Source organism: Cucurbita pepo, chromosome 1, assembly GCF_057944985.1.
Source record: "Cucurbita pepo subsp. pepo isolate OVF chromosome 1, ASM5794498v1, whole genome shotgun sequence".
Lineage (NCBI taxonomy): Eukaryota > Viridiplantae > Streptophyta > Magnoliopsida > Cucurbitales > Cucurbitaceae > Cucurbita > Cucurbita pepo.
In genome coordinates this window covers 456,570-479,033 of record NC_141798.1, presented here as the reverse complement: position 1 = coordinate 479,033, position 22,464 = coordinate 456,570, and the positions used below count along the sequence as shown (strand labels likewise).

The window sequence follows — 22,464 nt, the reverse complement described above, 5'->3', positions numbered from 1 at the left end:
CTGAATTAGTCGCATTTTTTGTGCCTAATACGATACGATATTATTACGATACGATACGATACGATAAGACTCGGCTTCCACGCGCACTCCCTTCTCCTCCACTATTTGCCTCTCTCTACGTTTCGCATTCAATTCTCCATTTTTTTTTTCCCAACCTATTTCTTCGTTTCCTTTTTCCTTCCCCAAATTCCCCCGGCGACCCACCTCCCTCCGCCCCCTTCCGACCGGATCACCGCCATTTCCGGCTCCAAACGCCACATTTATTCTTGCCCATCATCCTTGTTTTTTTTCCTTTCAGGTGGTGGGATTTCGAAGGGGTTGAATCGGTACAGGTTTTGCAAGGAGGGGGAAGGTCGAACATCATTTTGGGCTTTTGCCTTTTGCCTTTTGGTCACTACCAATGGAGACCTCGGCTTCCAATTCTGATCCTTATTCCAATTCTTCTTCACCCACAACTTCTCCTACCTCCTCCAGATTTGGGGTCTCGATCCCTTCGCTCAATTTCTTCCGTTCGCCTCTGTCCGTCATTTTGGATTACTCTGGAATTCTTCCCACTAGGGCTGTTCCTCATGAATCGGAACCTATAATCAACGGCTCTGCCACCCCTGATTTGCGGGTTTATTCTCAAAATCAGAATCACTTGATGACTACCACTTCTTCTTCTTCTTCTTCTTCTAGTACTAGTCCCACCTCCTCCTCCTCCGGTAATACCAGCCCCTCTGGGGAGGTTTCGATTAGGATTATTGGGTCTGGTGAGCAAGATCCTTCTCCGGCTCTGGTTGGACAAGCTGGCTATGAGCAAAATGGTGGACTTCCTGTTTCTGGGGATCAGCCGGAATCCCCTGATGAGGAACGAGTTCCTTTGGTGTCCACTGCTTCTTCGTCTATTCAATCTGGAAGCAGTCGTGTTTCAGAATCTGGAAATGGCGTGGAAGAGAGTGTTAATAGAGATTCGTCTTATCAGAGATACGATATCCAGCAGGTTGCCAGGTGGATTGAACAGATTCTTCCTTTCTCTTTGCTACTGCTGATAGTCTTTATCCGTCAGCATTTGGAAGGTGCTCTCTTTTGTCCTCTCTTTTGTTGGACCGATTATATTTTTCGATTTTCATTGCCCTTTGCACTTGGCACCACTTTGACGTATTGTTCATTTTCGTTATCGAATTTCATATAGTGCTGGTAGTAACTAGTCCTTGTTAAGATCTAATTAAGTGGGAATGCTGGCCATTGTTTACTCAGGACTTCCGTTGTATCTATTAAAATTTCACCCTCGTTAGTTCTTATACCTTTTAGATGACTTACAGCGTGATTGTAGAGGATAATGTTTGATTTGAATACTGGTGTGGTGTGGTAAATTGCCCCGGATGTTTTTTTTTTTTCCTTTCCGTACTTGAGTACTGAAATTGCATCGCTGTAGCCGTAAAAGCTACTGTAGTATATTGTAGGGTTTCTTGCAAGGCGGTTGTTGTAAGATGTAGTGATAGAATCATCCAAGAATTTGGAGACCAGAGTTTTTTTAAAGCGTTGGAACTATCTTACTATCAAATGCATATAATTTTCAATGAAGAAAAATAACTGGATTAACTTTGTTGACAATTGGGTTCTGCTATTAACACATGTTTTCATGTATTGAAAAATAAATATGCGTTGAAAAGGCAGCTCTCGGGAGTGGGGAGGAAGGTGTTGAGAAAGAAGTAGAGGAATACTGTGGAAACAGTTATGTTAGCATCAGATCATTTGGTTTGGAGATGACACTTTGCCATAAATCTTTGGAACATACTTTTGGACACGTTTGTTTGGTAGTCGACATATACATTAATTATCTTCCACTACCTAACCTAATAAGGGAGTTGCATTACACTGTTAGGTGTAATCACAAAGACAAGTAGTGATCATCTTGTAATCTTCTCCCTTTTACTCTCTTGCTGTAACATTCTTCTGATTGGTGAGAATTTATTTCTTTGATATTTCCAGGTTTTTTCATCACAATTTGTATATCAGCTGTTATGTATAAGTCGAACGATATTGTCAAGAAACAGACTGCTCTAAAGGTGGTGTAAACCTAAACCCAAACTTATCTTATCTATTAGTACCTTATTTCTTTTTCAACTTCACTGAGAATCCACTTGCAAGAAATATACACTGAAGAATTTACTCTCCTTTTCAGGGGGAGAGGAAAATTTCTGTCCTTGCTGGGACATCTATTGCATTTTTGGTTCATGTTATTGGAATTTACTGGTGGTGCCATAGTGATGATCTTCTACACCCGTTAGTCATGCTTCCACCAAAGACAGTACCACCATTTTGGCATGCCTTGTTCATAATCTTAGTTAACGGTACAGATTTTCCCTTGCTTTGGCTTATTAAGTTTCTGTAGATATAATGATTGAATTAACATATGGAATGGAGCTTCAAAAAATGTATGCAGAAAATTCTTAAGTGTCACAGTGCGATTTCTAATTAGTTAGCTTGAATGGTGATATAACAAGGGCATAAATATGGTTTATTATCTTTGTGTTATCTATATGGATCTTGCAAACATAGTTTTTAAGACAGGATTCAGGATAATTGCCAAAAATTGAAAGAATGATATTGTGGTTTTTTCTTTTTCTTTTATTATTATTATTTTTTTAATGGTTCAACCTTCCTCTTATTCCAACTTCTTTGTTGTATTTCTCTCACAATTTTTTGTACAATTTTTCATACACTTGATTTTAATGTTCTCATTCTTTGATTTTGGACTCTATTGTGTTGCCATGCCAGATACGATGGCGAGGCAGGTTGCAATGGCTCTCAAATGTCTTCTTCTTATTTACTACAAGAATGGCAGAGGCCATAATTTTCGCCGGCAGGTATTATGAGATCTCAAATTTAGCTTAATCATGTTTTGTGTTTATCTTGTATTAACCATTAATATTATTGAAATGTCTGACAATTACTTTGTTTTAGTTCTTTGATTGTTTATGATTCATGTTTCAGGGTCAAATTTTAACTCTCATGGAATACACTCTTCTGTTGTATCGTGCATTATTACCGACACCTGTATGGTACCGGTTCTTCTTGAACAAAGATCAAGGGAGCCTTTTTTCATCACTGACAACAGGATTGTATTTAACTTTCAAGCTAACGTCTGTTGTTGAGAAGGTATGGTTTAAAACATGAATATTCATACCTTAATAAGCACTAAAAATTTTAATATTATGTCATAGTTCGTGGAAACCAACCTTGTTCATATACTATCTATTTTGTTATTTTCTCTTTAGATTCAATCATTCGTGGCTGCATTTAAGGCTCTATCACAAAAAGAAGTCCATTATGGATCATATGCCACATCAGAACAGGCAAGTATATACATACCTGTCTATTGTAGTCTCTTTCGAAATTTACCATTTTAAAACAGCTTTGTGTTTCTTCTTGCACTTAACTTCACGCATCTGTTTTCACATTCTATTTAATGTATCCCGCAAATAACGAAATAACATAAATATTTGTGGAACCCTTTAAGATGATTGAATGTCTCCTTTTTTAATGCTTTCTTAATGTTACAAGGTATTCCCTCTATAGTTCATGTTAACGGGATTCCCTCATTACATTCTCATGAATACGTGATACTATTACTAGCCTACAGGATATGGTGGGAGAAGTGACCTAGAATTTTTCTTAGATAAGATAAACCAATGTGTCACTATCTTTCATTGGTGTGGCGACATAACTTTTGTACCTTTTGAAGTTACATGATTGACTCTTCTATATGTAACCTTTTTTTTTCTTTCTTTCTCTCTTTCTTTCTTTGCTACTTCCCTTTTATAATTCTGGCTAATTGGAGTGATTCATTTTAAATACCTTTTGGTCTTTATTTGGTTGGGTATTGAAATTTTAGTTTTTATGTTAAAAAGCTGCATTTCAATGAAAGTTTTAGGGGTACAAGTAAAATTTGCTTTTTTCTTTTATATTTCTGTAGTTACTCGTATCAGGCCGTACATCTTGAGATGCTATTTTTGAGGTGTGCTTTTTTCATTTTTTTGATGCATCAAGAGATTAAAAAAAAAAAAGTATAATCGTGATTTGGCAATTAGCGCCCGTAATTTCCTGCGTGTCACCAACATTGAAGCAGGAAAAGTTCTCGACATTAGTATTGTTATGTACATGATTAGTTGAATGTAATCTCTCCTCCCTGATAAGTATCTATGTCCTGTGATTTCTCTAGCATTGCATGATCTAATAGTAACTTCATGCATTAATTAAATTCCTTCAAGTCTTCCTTATACTTTATTTTACAGGTAAGTGCTGCGGGAGACCTCTGTGCTATTTGCCAGGAGAAGATGAATGCTCCAATCCTGTTACGCTGTAAGCACATCTTCTGTGAAGATTGTGTTTCTGAATGGTCAGTATGATGACTTCACATCTCTTGTGTTTTCTGAATACTACCAGCATTGCATTACTATATTCATATCAGACCTCCATAGGACCAATATATAGATTATAACAGGGAGACAAACATTCTAATTTGAACTCTTAGGTACTACAGTAATTATCTACCTTGTTATGAGCCAAAAAGTCGTGCTCTTGGCTGAGAAAAACTGAATTTGTTCATCAGGTATCGAGGAATTAGTTCAGTTTATTTTTAAATTCTTTTACTGGATGGCCTATCATATAAAGTAGAGGTATATAATTTTTAGAGTTTTTTTGCAAATCCAAACACATCACGTTATCATTCCATCTTCATATGTATCTTGTGAATCCTTAGGACTTAACCATGCTGCAGTCATTAATATTAGAAATGATCTCTATGGTCATATCATTCTTATTATTAGTGCAGGGGATTGTCTATGTCTGACTAGTATGGCTACGGCATTTATTTGACTGAGACTATGCTGTGTTGCCCACATTTTTTTTCATTTACTCCTGCGCACGCACACGACAATGGACCTACTCGTTCGCACAGAGATGAAGGAACCAAAAGAAAAAAAAAAATGAAGAAAGGACAGAACCCCTTGAATCTTGATTAATAGTGGCACGATTCTTTCGACTGGGCATAAGTCTAGTGCTTAGGAATTAGTTTTAGCTCTAACAAATGTCATTGCATTTCCATTTACTGGTTCAAGTACTTGTGTTTTCAGGTTTGAAAGAGAAAGAACTTGCCCTCTCTGCCGGGCGCTGGTAAAGCCAGCAGAACTCCGAACATTTGGCGACGGGTCGACCAGCTTACTCTTCCAGTTGTTTTAAACAACCATTTGGCATTTCTGGACGTAACAGCTCTATCAGCTTGACAAAGAAACATATTGTTTATTGGATGGACACAGGGGGGAAGAAAAAGAACAAAGAGAAGGGGAAAGAAGAGAAAAAGAAAAAGGGAAACATAACATAACATCCAGATGAGTTTAAAGATGCTGTCAAATTCAAAACTGGATTAGTATTATATTAATGCTTTGTAATCATTGTGACGAGTTGAGTTAGATGTCCAAACAGAAGATGGATTTAATAAAATCCCATTTCATCATTAAATTCAATGAAATCTAATTCTTAACGAAAAGAATCCCACTGTGAAAACTGCATGTTACTTGAAGACTGATGAGTATTCCCCGTAGAGTTTAGGCCTGGAAACAGCTGCCATGTTGAATGTGTTCAGTCTGCAGTGATTATGTAAACACAAATAATTGTTGTTCATGTACTGTTCTACAGGTTTCAAGTGTGAGGCGTCACCATCTTATGACCTGTTCATACTGTTTCTGAGGCCTTTTTTCTGTGCTCTGAACAGTGAAGTTATGAAATCATCAAAATTGAACTATTTGTTGCAATGATCAAAGCCAAGTAGTATATATGCAACTATTTGTTTCATGTTCTTATTTTTTAAAGTTTGATACTTATGTCTCGGACTAGTGCTTATATCTATTTATTTTGTTTAAGAATCGTTGTCGGTAAACTAGAGAATGATAAAGTTGGGTTCCCTTGAAGAAGATCTAGATCTATCCTGACTCTCGTGGGCTCATTAACAAATACAGAGAATGTTGAGTATTATGATTATTCAGAAAGTGACTCCACCTCTTAGACCATAAAACAAAATCACGTGCAATCATAATTTAGATTAATACGAGTATAGTGGAGTTGATATACGTCACTTTCATACATAGATATATATCACTTTTATGTACATAAAACCCGTAAACATGCATCAATTTCCCATAGTCATGTCTTCCAAATAGAGATGATTGAGAGAGTTGAAAGAGATCAAGAGATAAAACCATAAACTTAAACTTAAAAGTTAAAAGTTAGCACAAGATCAACTAATCATTAGATTACAATATGGGTTAGAGATAAAAATACTTAAAATTCGTTGATATTATGTATTAAATCATTTATAAACCCGTAAACTTTCTGCCTTTGCACTCGAGGGCCAATTTCCGTCTGGTCCGAGGAAACCTTTGCACGCCTCCGTTACCTTTTGGGAGGCCTACGCCCCATAGAAACTGTCTACCTGAGACTGTCCCTTGACCCGTAGGTCCTGACACAAGATTAGAATTCTAGCTCTTCCAGAGTGGTATCTCACTGATGGCTCGGGCCCCCCGGAAGGGGGCCTTCTTCGCCCTCCACCTAAGCTGCACAGGAAAGGCCTAAAGCCAATCCCAAGAAACAGTGAAGCTCCATAAGATTTTTTTGTCGAGGTGCAAGTAGTCAGCATCTTCACAGAGTATATAATTTCATGTGTATGTAAAAAAAAAGAAATACTTTTTACTTTATTTAAAATAAAAATAGCTATAAAATTCTGTCTCTCTCACTTTAATGTCCCAAACTCTTATGGCATGGCAGCCTATGTCCCATCATCTCCATATATTTCCCTTTTCTTTTCTCCTTTATTACCCTTCTTTCTTTTTCCCTCTTTCCCTTCAAACGCTGTTCCTCCATTGTTTAGGGTTTCATGTCCTCCACTCATCATCATGCTGCCTCTTCCAGGTTAAAGCTTCTAACTTTCTTCTTGTTTGTTTGGGAATTTGTGTTTGTATATATTATGTTGATTATAGAGTCATGTTTTGGTTGTTTTGGAGGTTTTTGAGACAACCCATGTCCAAAAAAGTGTGTAATGAAGGATATATTGCATGAAGAAATGGAGAGAGAGAGCTTCCCTCAGCCCACTCATGGAAGGACTCAAAGGGGTTGCTGAACTAACTGCCGACTCATTCACTCAAACACTCAGTACTATTCTTTCCTCTCTACTGTGACTGCGTGAATGAAGCGGGAGATATTTTGCACTCTCTCTTTTTCTTTGCTTGGACTGAAGGGAGCTCCTCCTTTCCTACTTCTCCATATAAAACTCTTAGCCCAATTCAACTCTCGCCTTCTTTGCCCTACCCGACCCTGATGAGTTCCGGACGACTTTTTGGGAGGGTGAACTCACCTTGTTAGCCCTAGTCGACCCTGATGAGCTCGGGACGACTTTTGGGACAATCAACTGACCTTGTTTACCCTAGTCGACCCTGATGAGTTCGAGACGACTTTAGGGAGGATGAATTGACCTTGTTTGCCCTAGTCGACCCTGATAAGCTCAGGACGGCTTTTGGGACAATCAACTGACCTTGTTTACCCTAGTCGACCCTGATGAGTTCGAGACGACTTTAGGGAGGATGAACTGACCTTGTTTGCCCTAGTCGACCCTGATAAGCTCAGGACGGCTTTTGGGACAATCAACTGACCTTGTTTGCCCTAGTCGACCCTGATGAGTTCGAGACGACTTTAGGGAGGATGAACTGACCTTGTTTGCCCTAGTCGACCCTGATGAGTTCGAGACGACTTTAGGGAGGATGAACTGACCTTGTTTGCCCTAGTCGACCCTGATGAGCTCAAGACGGCTTTTGGGACAATCAACTTACCTTGTTTACCCTAATCAATAAGTTCGAGATACTTTTCGATGTTGGACATTGAAATATTCGAGATCTCTCCAGACGTTTCAGATTTTCTTGGATTGAAATGATTTAATAATGGTATGATTTAGAACAATGTCCACAAATGTAGAGGTAAGAATGTATGGAGACCCTAACTTAGCTCAATTATTGCATTTTTCTTCATTTTGTGAGGTTCCCATTTCATTCTTTTTCACTTTTACTCTCTCTGATTGTGCTCTTTCAGGCAAGGCTTTCACAGCTATCAGCAAACCCTGTCCCCAAAAAGGTAACTTTTTGGTACCCATCTCTCACCATTCGCTTTGATAACGAGTTGGCTCGGTTCGGTTCGGTTCAATTCGGTTCCATTTTCATTAGAAACTTGTTCATATGCTCCATTTGTTGAAGCAAATGGTTAGAAAAGTTAAGGCCTCTGAAATGTGCATCAAAAAACAACAAAATCAAGACATGCAAAGAGGTTAAAATTATGCAATTTCAACACAATTTAGTAAAAAAAAAAAAAAAAAAAAAAAAAAATGAAGGAAGAAGTGGGCAATTGGAAATATTATTCCTTTGAAAAGCTTCATGTTTGATGATGGCAGATAAAGTTAGGTTACATGAGAATTTGGCAGTCCTTCACCAGCTTTCTTCCCTTTCCTTTTTTTCCCATTTTCCCTCCCAAATTAATTCAACACTTTACACTAAACCATTAAGCTTTTTAGGAGCGTTCATATGACTCGATTACCCGATTAACCGGATTAGGTTAGATTTTTTCTTTTTTTGAGTTGGGTTGAACTTTTTGAAAACCGAAAATTGATTGTGACTTTTATAACTCAAAAACTGACTGTGAACTCTGATGAGATTAATTTTGAGTTAATATACATTTTTATAACTTTCGATTTTATCAAATTAAATTATAGATACGTGAAGTGGCATTCGAGAGGATATACACTAAGGTCAAAATTAAATATATAAAAAAATATCTAAACCCCCATGAAATTTTGAAAATTTTAATTCCACAAATCAAAAAAGAATCTATAAAAGTAAATAAAATATAAGATTTATATTTATATTTATATTTATATATTATGTTTTATGAGTTTGATTTTATATAAAAACGCGCCGTTTTGGTCCACTTGGATTTATAGTAATATCTTTTTTTTTTATAATATTATTGTAAACAACTGTCATGTTTTTATATATTTCCTTTCTGGACGTTACATCATTTTGTCTCCCATCTCATAATATATTTTCTTTTCTAAAATTCATTTAATTAATTTAATTAAAAATTCAAATATTTTAGTAGCTGGTATAATTAATAAACTTGTACTGTTTCATAAATAAGAGCTCACACTAAACTTCTGATAAACCCTAATTTAAACCCTTTTGAAGATGATCTTCATCCCATTGGCCGGCTCTACGATCATCCTATACGACGGAGAATGACGATATTCAGGAGATAGTGAGAATCTAAACTTGGAAACTATCAGAGAAATAATGATCTTCAACTGAACCAACGCAAAGTTCTTTCCTAAGCATAGTCGAGGTCCTGCCCCAAATGGCACGTACGCTTGAGGAAACTTGCAAGCCTTGGCTATGCCATTCACGAACCGTTCTGGCTTAAACTCATTCGCGTTTTCTCCCCATATTTCAACCTCTCTATGCAAAGTCGGAATCAAAGTCCATAAGTAGACACCCTTTGGAATCACTATGTTCCCTAGTCGCGTCTCAGAAAATGTCTCCCTCGCCACAAACGCCGCCGGTGGGTACAATCGCAATGTTTCTTGGACCACCATACTCACCGATTTGAGTTGAGAGATGGTTGTCATGTTGACACGACCGTCGGGGCAAGCTTGAGTAAACTCGGACCGAATACGGTCTTGCCATTCGGGGTGGAGAGCGAGGAGCATCAAGGACCAGGTGGCGGCGACGGCGGTGGACTCATGGCCGGCGAAGTAGATACTCTTGCAGTTGTCAACGATGAACTGTTTAGGGGACTCGTTACAATTGGCGCCTACGGTTGGGTCATTCATGGCGGCTTCCATTATGAGCTGCAAGAGATCCTTATCCGACGACGTTTTGGAGCATTCTTTTTGGCGTTGTTGAACTGTTTCCCAGATTAATGATTCGATCTCCTTCTCCAGCTTCTTGATTCTTCTGTGTTTGGTTTGTTGAAATAATCGGTCGCTGTTCATAATTTATATTTTAATTTAGATTTTTATTTGAATTAATTAATAAATAAATAAAAAAAAAAAAGAGAAAAAACGAACCTGAGAGAAACGTAGCCAAACAGGAAATTCCCTTCGCTAAGCAGCTTCTGAAGAACCCTAAGCTTGGAAAAAATCCGCTTCCCCTTCTCATACGAGCTCCCAAAGCAAGCCCTAGAAATCACATCCGCCGAGAATTCTCTAAGAGCCTCATCCACGTCGATCTCCGCCGTGGCTCCGTCTCCTTCGCCGATCCTCCCCTCCCATTTCTGCAGCATCGCAGCCGCCGCCTCGGTCATCAGCGCCGCCATGACCCGGACCCGGTCCATGAAGAACTCGGGCGCTATGATCTTGCGCTGCAGGGCCCAGACAGGGCCGTTGGCTCGGACCACGCTGTGGCCGAGGATTGGGGCGAGCTTCTTGGTGACGTAGGAGGGCTTGCCCAAGTGGAGATGGTTGGTGAGGCTCAAGTCCTTTACCAGGTCCACGTGGTTCGCGTACAGATGCTGCCTCGTCCCTGTCGAGTATGTGTATAATGGGCCTGCCAACCAATTTTAGGATCACTTTTGGGCCTCTTTATTTACTCATCCACGGCCCAGTCTTTTATCAACATTAATAAATATTATTGTATTATAATAAGAGATTTCTATTTACTTTGAATAAATAAATAATTACAAGTTTATAAAATTAGTATATTAGCTTGTGTAACTAAATTTAAAAGGTTAAAGGGTTTTTTTTTTTTTTTTTTTTTTTTTGTATGGAATAAATTAATAAAAATAGAAAATAAGGTTGAAAATTATTAATATTTTATTTCAAAAATATTATTAAAATTAAAAATAAATAAAAATACCATTAAATTTTCAATAACTAAATTTTTTAAAAAATTTCAAAACCACCTGAAGTTCTTTAAAAACTTCAAAAATAGTTTAAATTTAAAAAAAAAATATTCAAAAATACTTTTACTCGTTAATGATTAATCATTAGTATCCTGCATTTAAAAATATATATGAACTTTCAAAAGTAATATTAACAAATTTAAATATTTTATTTTAAGTAGATGGATATTAATGAAACTTTTTAAAGTTTAATGATATTTTTAAACAAAAAAATATTAACGTTAAAAATTAATGATAATGTTATTTTTATTTTTATTTTTTTAAGTTTAAGTGTATTGTAAATGGTGTTTTTTTAAAATAAAATATAATGTTTATGGAGATTTTATCAATTTAGACTTTTTGTATTTGAAAATTAAACCTATAAACCCTATTTATATCTATAAAATTTCTTCATTTATTATTTATTATTTACGTATATTTAAAAAAATAATAAAATAAATAAAGTGTAGTCTACTAAAAATATATATTTTTTTCAATTTTTCTTTTTTTAAAACGTCACTAAAAATTTAAAACTTATCTTAATAAAGATAAAGCTTATTATAAATAAATGACGAAAAAACAAGAAATATTTAAAACACTAAGTCAAATGAGTATCAAATAGAACCGTATTTGCTATAAATCGAAAATCTCCACTCATAATATTATAATATTATTAAAAATGATTATAAATTTAATAGATATTTTAATTTTGAATTATAAATAAGAAAAATAGAATTTAAGTCAGGTTACAATTAGTTTTTAATAAATCTTTTATAAATAGTCTTTATTTATGGACGATTTATGACATTTTTATTAAACTAGTAGAAAAAATTCTAACATTTAAAATTATAAAAAAAAAAAAAAAAAAAAAGCATAATTAATTTAAATTTCATTGACCAAGTGAGACGACTTTCACATTTCTCAAAGCTCGGAAAACTTCAAACGTACAACACTATTTAATATAACATTTCATTATCTAAAAATTAAACTTTAAAAGTTAAAAACTTTTTTAAAAAATTATTGAATAATTTTGAGAAATTTTATTTATGTTAATGTTAACATTACATGATTAAATCTGTTTTCTTAAAGAAAAAATTGACACCAAAATATGCACAACATGAACACGAGGAAATTTAATTGTAATTTAACAAAATAATAATAATAATAATAATAATAATAATAATAATAATAAAATAATACCGTATTGTTTTCTCCACTTGACGAAATAAGGGAAGAGAGTGGAGGTATAATCGTGAGCAACAATCACCGACGCATGATGTGGCGGAGAAGCCATGGCCGCCGGCGCCTCCAACTGGATCTTCTGCATCTCCGGCAAGTTTCCGTACAGAAGTGAGGGCGGTGGTCCCGTCACTCCCTGTGCTCGTAGCTTCCTCCTAATCTCCGCCGTCCTCCTCCACACTCCATAGTAAAAATGGACCACCACTGCCACCACCGCCACTGCAACGGCGGCGAAAAGAACCGACCCGAAACCGCCCATTACAACCCCCGTCTTTTTGTTACGCTCAATTGCTTGAATGGTTGTTGGTATTATATAGAAAAAGAAAAAGTCAAATGTGGGAGTGATGGAAGAGAGAGAAGGAGGTGAATGGGGAGTGAAAACTACGTTGGATAAAAGGGAGAGGAACAAAACTACAAGCCCCACTTCACATGTGATCTATTATCATTACCAATCCGTGGTCGAGATCTTATCGGCAATCACATCAATACTTTTACACGGTTCAATATACGATGTTTATGATCGAGTTAAGCTCTTTGCACTCGTGGTCCGTCAATGCAAGCATCGCCTCTTTTTTTTTCCAAAATTTATCTATATTTTGTTCCCCTTTTTAACCGACATCATTTCTCTCGTTTAGATGGAAATGGTTACTATTTTATTTTAAAATTATCTGAATTTCTTTTAATTTTTTTTTTTAAATTGATATTTTATTTCAAAAACATTCCATGGGTTAGAGTATCATAATTTTTTAAAATAAATTAATTTATATCTTGAAAATATTAGCGACTAAAACCTTAAACTAACTATTATTTTAAGATTATTAATACATAAAAATTTTACTCACAAAATATAAATAAATTCAAACCATAAAAGACAGAAATAATAATGTGTCGTATTAATTACTGTTAAGTTTGGATAAGAAAAAAAAAAAGAATGATAAGAATGAAGGAGAGAGTTGGGTGGAAACATTGATGGAGGAAAGTGTATTAAATAGTGTATTAAATATTTGTCACGCATTTATAATATCCATCCTTTTTCAATTTTTTATTTAACAAAAAAAATATTTTTTTTAATCTAAAATACATCGTTCACGAGTTGAATTGAACGGTAAACCTACTGTATTTTTTATAATTTGTTAAAGTTTAGATCTCTTACGTTGTGACACTCTTCTCCAATAATTTATCAGATCTCACTATTCTCTAATAATTTATTATATCTCTCTAATATTAAATATTGAAATCTCGAGATGCGGATAAATTCAACGTAATATTATTTAATTATTTTCATATTAAAAATATTTAAATAAAAAAAAATTCAAGCTTTGAATTTGCGACGCAATGAAGTTGAGAGGTTGACTACAAACTTGAGTTGGATTGGGACCAACCCCCTCTCTCTTCACCATCACTATAATCGGTGTATATATCACATTATTTTTCTTTTCTTTTGCCAAACTTTTTTTTTTTTTTTTTTTTATTTAAATTAATTATCAATATATTAATTCACTAATATAAATAAATTAATGCTTTAACTTTATTATTTATCTAAAAATAACTCAAAAAAAATAAAAATTAAATTAATTTGAGGCGTTTTTGTGGGAAGTTGTAGGGGAGAGGCATAGGCCCCACATAGCTGTACAATTGTAACAACTCCACACCTAATATTTAATATCTCATACATCACTTTCAATATCCCCATCCCTTTTCATATAATAATATATATATATATTAATTCTATGTACATCTATTTATATTCATTGAACCATCACTTCCCTTTCAAACTCCTTTTTCTTTTTATATTATTTTAATACTTATTTTTATATTAACCTCAAAAAATATTTTTAAAAAAAAAAGAACACCATCCAAATAAAGAGTTTTCTTTATTCATTAATTAATTTTAATTTTTTTAAAAAAATTATAATCTATTTCAATCAAGTTGATCGAGCTTTTTTTTTTATTATTATTTTTAAACTCGAACACCGAGTAATTGGTAAATCTTTTTTTGTTGATAAAAAAAATGAAAGGAAAAAAATTTGGATTTGATGTTGAGATTCTAGACGCATATTTTGATAAGATGAGATCGTAGTACATCCACATACAAAGATTGTACGATGAAGACAACTTAAATCAATATCCAAATCGGTAACAATGACCACAAGCTTTAAATTTTGAGTTATCGAAATATTGGTTGACGTGTCGATATGTATATCCACTCTTTTTGTAAAATAAAATGGTCTATGTTCGTTTAAGGATATCATATTAGAAATATGTTCGTGAATTCGAATATAATGTAATTTTCACTTGTCGATAAAAGATTATATCTTTTTTTTCATTTAATAGTGCGTAGATTTAAAAATTTATATATTAACTAGTTGATTTATGTTTAATGTCAATTATACCCTTCTCAAATCAAAATAGGGATTTTGCTTTAAATTAATTAGAAATTACATTTAATAAATACTTCAAAGATATATTTTATCATAATCATAAAAATATATTAAACTAAGTAAAAACAAATTGATACTTAATTCATGATTATAACATCACCGAGATCAAAATGTGACTGTAAAACAAAACTAACCAACACTTGTATAAATCATTTACACTCCGGTGAGATCTCACATTAATTGGAAAGAGGAATGAAACATTTCTTATAAAAGTGTAAAAACCTTTCTCTAGCATATGCGTTTTAAAATTGTAAAGGTCAAAACAGACAATATCTACTAGCGGTAGGCTTGAGTTGTAAAAAATGGTATCAGAGCTCAAGGAGAATGGATTACGAGATCCCACATCAGTTTAGGTGGTGTGTCAGCGAGGACGTTGGGATGATAGGTTTGGGCTGTTACAAATGGTATTAGAGTCATATATCGGGCGGTGTGCTAGCGAGAACACTGGAACTTCAAGGGGGGTGGATTGTGAAATCTCACGTCGGTTGGAGAGGGAAACCTTATAAGAGTGTGAAAACCTCCTCTTAGCAAGCGTATTTTAAAATCGTGAGACTAATAACGATAGGTAATAGACCAAAGCGGACAATTTCTAATAGCGATGAGCTTGAATTGTTACACCGACGCTACGTTTGTAGAGAGTTATATGTGTTTTACCGTGTAAGTTGGTCTGTTGTCATATTTATTTTACGTGGGCCTAAGTTTATTATAATAAATCATTGAGCCCAAAAAATTGGCCCATTTGAAACAACATGTTTAGCTTGGGCTCAATGAGAGTGGACTACGCAGACAACATATCATAATGCATTTATTATTTATTATTATTATCTATTATTTTATTATAACTTCACATTTTTTTTCGGCACATTATTGGGCTGGCGGGCGGGCGGGTTTGAAGTTTGAACTTACAAGTCCAGCAACGTCCACATCCAACAAAACCAACGGTCTTTAAATGCAATATATAATTACCAATAATGCATGCAAATTTAGCAATCGCTTTACGACATGTCGACCTCAATTCCCTCTCCTTCTTAATCATTTTACCTTTTGGTCCCCGCTTTAATAAATGAAACCAGAGATAAATGCACATCTCCAAGAATAGAAAAAATAAAAAATAAAAAATAAAATAGTTAGGAAAGAGAGTATTTTAGTATATAAATAAATATAAAAATAAAAACTTGAAGATCATAAATTTAAATACTTTTTATTTTTAAAATATAAGATAAATGTTCAAACTTATAATTTATTTATAAGAAGTTGAGATATGTTAATTAATAATATAGTTACTGAAAATAATGAAAATGATGTAATGATTCTCCAATGATAACAAAATAAAGAGAGGGAAAAAAACGACAGGAAATAAAAAATAAAAAGTTAATAAGAATAAATGGAAACCGACATAACTCTGCTGATGGAAGCATGGTCGTTTGGAAGAAAAAAAATGGAGGATAGAGCGTGAGCTTCACGCGTTCAGTGGAATTATCAGTTTCGTAACTTCGAAGATTTTTTTTTTTTTTTTTTAATTTTTTAATTTTTTAATTATTAAACTGAAGCTCTCGATCGAATTCGCTCCCCATCGCTCATTTTCTTTTTTCCGATAAATTTCTCCGTCTATGTTCCGCCTTGCTCCGTCATCCCCGGCCGGATTGCAAAACCCAGGTACCATTTCAATGTATTTCATCAATGTAGTTGAAGAATTCGCCGTTTGAGTGAGTTCTGTGCGAGAAAATGCATTTGAAGAGAACTGGGAATTTGCCGTTGCTTTGTTTTAGTGGGTTTTTTCTGGTGAACTGATGGGTTTTGCAGGGATTTTCCAGATCTGGGCTGTGTTTGTTTGCTTGGGTTTGATGGGTAGGATTTGTTTATCTGGAAGTTGTAAATTGTTAACGAGTGATTGTCTAATGATATATGCTTCATGATTTTGACGACCTGTTCTTCTAATTTGTGTTGCTTGTTCTGTTGAACTTAGTAGCATTGTGTTTGTTTCAGTATCTGCTTCTTTGTTTAGCTGATCGAAATGAGTGGTGGAGATGATGATGGGCCTTTAGATTATGCCACCATTCAGATCATACCTTCTCAGAACAGGTTTTCCTCTTTCTTTTTTACCATTTCTGTTTGAAACAACAATGTAGATGAGATTCTGCTTGTACAAAACATGTTCTACCATTACTCTCGGTCAACGTCGATTCAATTACATGATGAACACGAGGAACGAGTATCATAGGTTTTGTGAGATCCCACATCGATTGGGGAGATGGGAAGGAGAACGAAACATTCTTTATAAGGGTGTGGAAACCTTTCTCTAGTAGACGAGAGTCTCCCCGGTGTCTGGCTTCTCCTCACTATCACTTTGTTCAATAAAATTTCATATTTTCGTGTCCTGAAAGTTTTTCCCCTATTTGATGGGAATGAGTGTGAACAGATATGAGGCATTTGCTTCCTGTGGCAATAAGGTAGATGCTCTGGCTGATGGGATTCTGGATACCCTTTTGCCACATTTACCGGAACTACAAGAGCTGAATGCCAAAGAATCTAAAGCGAGCATTAAACTCCAATCACCAGCTTCTTCAGCTGGTTCAGCATGGTTCACAAAATCTACTCTAACCAGGTTGTTCTAACTACATTATTTCGATTTTCAGCTGAAGGGTGCATTTTTGTTAATACTCTTACTTCTCTACTCAGGTTCCTCCATCTAGTTGGCTCGCCAGAGTTAACGAAAATCACGAAAACGATGAATGAGATGGCTCAACTAGAAGAAACCAGGAGATTTCATGTTTCTTTATATGGTCAGGTAGTGGTTCATGCTATCTTTTGAAGCCATTTTCCTATAATGTTTCCTTGCTGGTGAAGTTTAATTTATTGTGTTGACAGTCTGGAGCTGAATTTACTTCATCAGCTGAATCTAAGTAGGTTATTTGAATTCTTAATTATCTGTTCTGTTTCTTACAAAACATAGAATTGGTTTGTTCAACTGTGAACTATGCAAACATGAATGCCAGAAACGAATTGTTGCGAGCTATGGAATTGAGGCTTACAGCATTGAATAAGGACTTCACTGCATCATTTGAAAAGGGTTGCAATGCAACCTGCAGTTCTAAGGAAATCAGTCATTTAGTGAAGTTTATGGAACATTTCGGAGCTACAAATTTGAAGTAGGTTAATCCTGGTAAAAGCTTGCCTGTGTTGTTAACAAAATGAAAACAAACTTCATTTCTGATATATCCGTTAACTCAGTATGTGCTCAATCTTCACAACTCTGCAGAAATTGTGCATACAAATATTTGGAACTAAATCCAAAGAGTGATAGTATCGATCCTGTTGATGACGACGACGATGATGATAATAGGCACACGGTTACATCGAATTCGTCAACTCAAGTGAATTATGGTGTTTCACCTGCAAAAGTTGCACAGGTTGAGCGACAGGATTCATCAGAAAGTGAGGAGTCTGATGAAAATGGGACACTGGTAGAAAGAAGTAGAACAATGGCACGGTCAGCACCTCCGAGAAGGTCAGCATCACCCATGAGAAGGGTTCAGATAGGAAGAACGGGATCCCGCCGAGCACCTGCGATAATGATTAGGAGTCTGCAAACAAGAGACAGTAGTTTTTCTCAAGGAGATATAGCAGCTAATAGTGATGAGGAAGGATCAGAACCTACCAGTAAAACAGCTGATAGCAATGTAGATAGAATATCAGTTCAGGATGCTATCAATCTTTTCGAAAGCAAACAGAGAAACGATGCTTCCGAAGTCGAGAAACAAAGATCATTAACAAGCATAACCATTGGTGCAAATAAATTTGTATTGAGAAGATGGAGTACAGGCATGGGAGATGCTTCTACAAAATGCCACTCAGAGCTTGTTAGTGATGAACCTGATACAATCAGCCGTGATTTTGATGAAGATGTGCCAAAGAGTAAGGTAGCGGAGGAAACAGCTTGTACAACTGCTGGAGTTGTAGAGCTTAAAGCTTCTGATCCACCAGAGGCTCAAGCAGGCTCTCCCATTAGCGAACCACGGGAAGTTGTCGAAAAAGTATCTTCAAATTCAGAATGGAGCCGGAGAAAGGAAGCAGAATTGGATCAAATGATGAAAAAAGTGATGGAAAGTAAACGTGTAGCACAAAATAATACTCAAGTGAATCGAAAGAAAGATGTCTGTTCTGAGCAAAGGGGTGAATTATATGATCAATACAAGGCGAAGAGAGACGAAAAGCGTCGAGCTGAGGAAGCTAAGGTACGTACGAATAAAGAGGTAAAAACGAAGGGAATGCGACGTGTTGCAGATGATAGGAGATCCAAGATAGCCTCTGCTGAAGTTAATGTAACAAAAAAACGTGCTACACGGAAGCCTGAAGTTCTTCCACCAGCAAATTTATCAAAATCAGAAAAACCATCCAAGGTTTCATCTAGAACAAAACCAATAGCTGCCACACGTAAGTCATGGCCATGTTCTGGGATTACACCAGCCAGTGTGAATCCAACTCGTCCGACAGCTCAACCAGTGTTGTCGTTTAATCGATCGAGTGCTAAAACAGAAAGATCCCATGTGCAGAAGAAAAACATCAAGGAAACTAATGACAGTACGAGAAACTCGAGGCGTGTGAATGAGAAGAAGGAAATGGTGCAGACAAAGACTGGAACAATAACAAAAACAAAAGTTACACCTTCTAGAGATGCCAATGTTCCTGTGAAGTCCAGTATCCGTGACAGGATAGCCAAAAAAAGCAGCATAGTGCCACTAGAATCAAAGTCCTTCCGTAAGGGTTCGAGAAATAGCTTAGACAATAGTAGTCCAATGGCTAACAAGACAAAGCCTTCAAAACTTTCTAAGACTGCTGATTCTTCAAAGAACAGCAAAAAATTGACTCATGATCAAGAAGTTGAGGTTGCAGATCCTGATAAAGGGGATGCTTTGTCACCAGCTCGTTGTGATATCGAAACTGTTGTGAATGATGAACAGGATAGTGAGATGCTTACTTCAAATGTTGTAGATGCTGATCATGGTGATGCTCTACATTTACCAAATGAAGAGAAATCTTCTTTGGAAATTGTAGCTGAAGGAGAATCAATGATCCCATCAAAGTCCATAGAGGAAATAGAAGAGTTTGAAGAGATACCAGCCATCAATGATGGGCCACCTCATCTTGCATCACTGGAAAATGCTGCACCAATCGAAAATTGCCCCGTTCGTCTCTCTTTGTCTCAAATGCTGCAGGAAGAAAATAACGAACTTGATAATAATGATTGGGGCATTGCAGAAAATCCTCCCATGATGAACTATCAAAGGGGTGCACCGAAAGGATTTAAGAGACTCCTAAAATTTGCAAGGAAAAACAAGGGAGAAGCAAACAATGGTGGTTGGTCGAGCCCTTCCGTGGTTTCTGAGGGTGAGGATGATTCTGAAGAATCTAAATCTCTGAACACAAAAAAGATGGACAGTCTATTGATGAAAGCTACACTTAACTCTGGTCTTGTAAAGGCTTCTCTTGACAAAAGCTTTGATCATGACAAACTATACTCAGGTTTTGATCCTTCCCCTTATTGTTGCAATTTATTTACTTACGCTTCTCTAGTGTTTTTGTGAGATCCCACATCGATTGAAGAGAGGAACGAGTGCCAGCGAGGACGCTGGACCCCAAGGAGGGTGGATTGTGAGATCCCACATCAGTTGGAGAGAAGAACGAAACATTAGCAGACGCGTTTTAAAATTTTTGAGAGGAAGTCCGAAAGGAAAAATAAAAAAGGACAATACCGGCTAGTAGTGAATTTGACATTAATCTGATTCTTAAAGCTCTAACGCTTGAACTATGAACACAAATGGGGAAGAAAATTCATATATACGCTTAACATGTGGACTCGTTGATATGTAGGTACATATGGTGCACCGAATTTTAGTTCCAAGTTCCAAGAAAGCCATGATCATGCTACAGTTTCTTCTACTAAAGGTTAGAGATATGTATGAGTTGCATTCTTGTTTTCCCATTGCTTGCAAACGCATGGATTTTAACTCTTTGTTGTTTATACTCATGTGGCAGTAGGCAGGTCTTTCTTCTCTCTATCTGCTTTTAGGGGTAGCAAATAGAAAGAATGAACCAAAAGCTGCATTAATTCTGGGATGACAATGGATATTACCATATCATTCTCTGCCATCTTCTTCTTCAAGGTGAATATTGTGAGTGAAGCTTTCCCTCTCTTCCATACTACAAAATTTGTATTGTATCTCTCTGAACATAAAGATTGACTAACACGTAGTATTCGATAGCTTTTCTAAGCATTTTGATCTTCAATTCTTGTGGACCTACTGAATATACTGAATATACTGATGAACACTGAAACTGACTGAGAATTTGATATTAAAAGCTGGAATTTAGTCCTCTTTATAAGGAAGTTCCGGAAATTACCCAGAATGAGGAATTTTTAAAGGCGATGCAAAGGGACGGAAGAGCCCATCCGGCCCGTTACGTACCGCCATCAGTTTCACTGTTTCAAAATGCGTCTACTAGGGAGAGGTTTCCATACCTTATAAGGAATGTTTCGTTCTCCTCTCTAACCAATGTGAAATCTCATCATCCACTTTCGTGGGGGTTAGTGTACTTGTTAGCACACTGTTCGATGTCTAGCTCTGATACCATTTGTAATTGCCCTAGCTCATTGCTAATAGATATTGTCCGCTTCGGCCGGTTATGTGTTGCTGTCAGCCTGATGGTTTTAAAATGTGTCTACTAGGGAGAGATTTTCACCCCTTATAAGGAATGTTTCGTTCGATTTGATGATTTTGTCCTTTTATGGTATTATTATTATTATGCTTTTACGTAACCATCAGACTTTTTGGGCTTTGACTAATTGAGATCGTTATTACATGTATGATAAATGTCATTCTAACTTGACACTTGTGTCTATTTATTCTTTAAACTTTCGGGTCTTAAGTAAGATAGTTACTACATGCATGGTAAATGTCGTTTGTAACAACCCATTTGACCCGTTATGTATCACCATTAGCATTACGTTTTTAAAACGTGTTTACTAGGGAGAGGTTTCCATTCCTTATAAGGAATGTCTGGTTCTCCTCTCCAACCAATGTGGAACCTCACACTCCACTTCCTTGGGGTTAGCATCCTCGCTGGCACACCGCTCGATGTCTAGCTCTGATACCATTTGTAACAACTCTAGCTCACCGCTAGTAGATATTGTTTGCTTTAGCTAGTTACTTATCGTCATCAATCTCATGGTTTTAAAACGCGTCTACTATTGAGAGATTTTCACATCTTATAAGAAATGTTTCATTCGACTAGATGATTGTTTTTTTTTTTTTTTTTTTTTTTTTTTTAATGGTATTATTATTATTTTGCTTTTAATTACTAAAATATATGTAACCATCCGACTTTTTGGGCGTTGACTAATTGAGATCGTTATTACATGCATGATAAATGTCATTCTAACTTGACACTTGTGCCTATTTATTCTTTTAACTTCCGGGTCTTAATCGAGATTATTACTACATATATGGTAAATGTCGTTTGTAACACCTCATTCGACCCATTATATATTACCGTCAACCTTACGGTTTTAAGACGCATTTACTAGGGAGAGGTTTCCACATCTTATGAGGAATGTTTCGTTCTTCTCTCCAACTAACGTGAAATCTCACCATTTATCTTCTTGGGGCCAGGGTTCTCACCGGCACATTACTCAGTGTCTGGCTATTATACCATTTATAACAGTTCTAGCTCACCGTTAGTAAATTATCATTGTCAGTCTCACGATTTTTAAACGCATCTATTATGGAGAGATTTTCACACCTTATACAAAATTCACACCTTATAAAAA

At 35.8% G+C, this 22,464-nt stretch overlaps 3 protein-coding genes and 1 long non-coding RNA gene across 7 annotated transcripts; 3 read left to right on the top strand and 1 right to left on the bottom strand.

The window, feature by feature from the left end:
- Positions 1–153: 153 nt before the first annotated feature.
- Positions 154–5,505, top strand: LOC111798071 (uncharacterized). Of its 2 annotated transcripts, none has more exons than XM_087125658.1 (8): positions 154–1,058; positions 1,975–2,051; positions 2,168–2,336; positions 2,764–2,852; positions 2,980–3,144; positions 3,264–3,341; positions 4,281–4,384; positions 4,820–4,992. In XM_087125658.1, exons 1-8 carry the CDS (start codon positions 401–403, stop codon positions 4,839–4,841), a joined length of 1,362 nt encoding a protein of 453 aa, XP_086981784.1. In that variant the 5' UTR covers positions 154–400; the 3' UTR covers positions 4,842–4,992. The 2 variants fall into 2 exon arrangements, with proteins under 2 accessions (XP_086981784.1, XP_023536798.2); XM_023681030.2 differs by lacking the exon at positions 4,820–4,992 and adding an exon at positions 5,121–5,505 and having other exon boundaries at positions 157–1,058.
- Positions 5,506–6,724: 1,219 nt separating this feature from the next.
- On the top strand, positions 6,725–8,297 carry LOC111780655 (uncharacterized). The gene is made up of 2 exons (XR_015412032.1): positions 6,725–6,951; positions 7,044–8,297. It is a non-coding gene; the product is annotated as an uncharacterized LOC111780655 (long non-coding RNA).
- An 819-nt stretch (positions 8,298–9,116) lies between these two features.
- LOC111780647 (cytochrome P450 714A1) lies at positions 9,117–12,663 on the bottom strand. The gene is made up of 3 exons (XM_023661113.2): positions 12,157–12,663; positions 10,145–10,622; positions 9,117–10,061 (listed from the first exon to the last, which is right to left on the bottom strand). Exons 1-3 carry the CDS (start codon positions 12,452–12,454, stop codon positions 9,251–9,253), a joined length of 1,587 nt encoding a protein of 528 aa, XP_023516881.2. The 5' UTR covers positions 12,455–12,663; the 3' UTR covers positions 9,117–9,250.
- A 3,414-nt stretch (positions 12,664–16,077) lies between these two features.
- On the top strand, positions 16,078–20,924 carry LOC111791836 (uncharacterized). 3 transcript variants are annotated; one of them, XM_023673335.2, is made up of 9 exons: positions 16,078–16,292; positions 16,623–16,718; positions 17,056–17,241; positions 17,316–17,424; positions 17,505–17,539; positions 17,633–17,785; positions 17,896–20,159; positions 20,508–20,582; positions 20,676–20,924. In XM_023673335.2, the coding sequence occupies exons 2-9, from the start codon at positions 16,651–16,653 to the stop codon at positions 20,717–20,719; spliced, it is 2,934 nt and encodes a 977-aa protein (XP_023529103.2). In that variant the 5' UTR covers positions 16,078–16,292; positions 16,623–16,650; the 3' UTR covers positions 20,720–20,924. The 3 variants fall into 3 exon arrangements, with proteins under 3 accessions (XP_023529103.2, XP_086973841.1, XP_086973847.1); XM_087117715.1 differs by having other exon boundaries at positions 16,080–16,292; positions 20,673–20,924; XM_087117721.1 differs by lacking the exons at positions 16,078–16,292; positions 16,623–16,718; positions 17,056–17,241; positions 17,505–17,539 and having other exon boundaries at positions 17,590–17,785; positions 20,673–20,924.
- Positions 20,925–22,464: the final 1,540 nt, after the last annotated feature.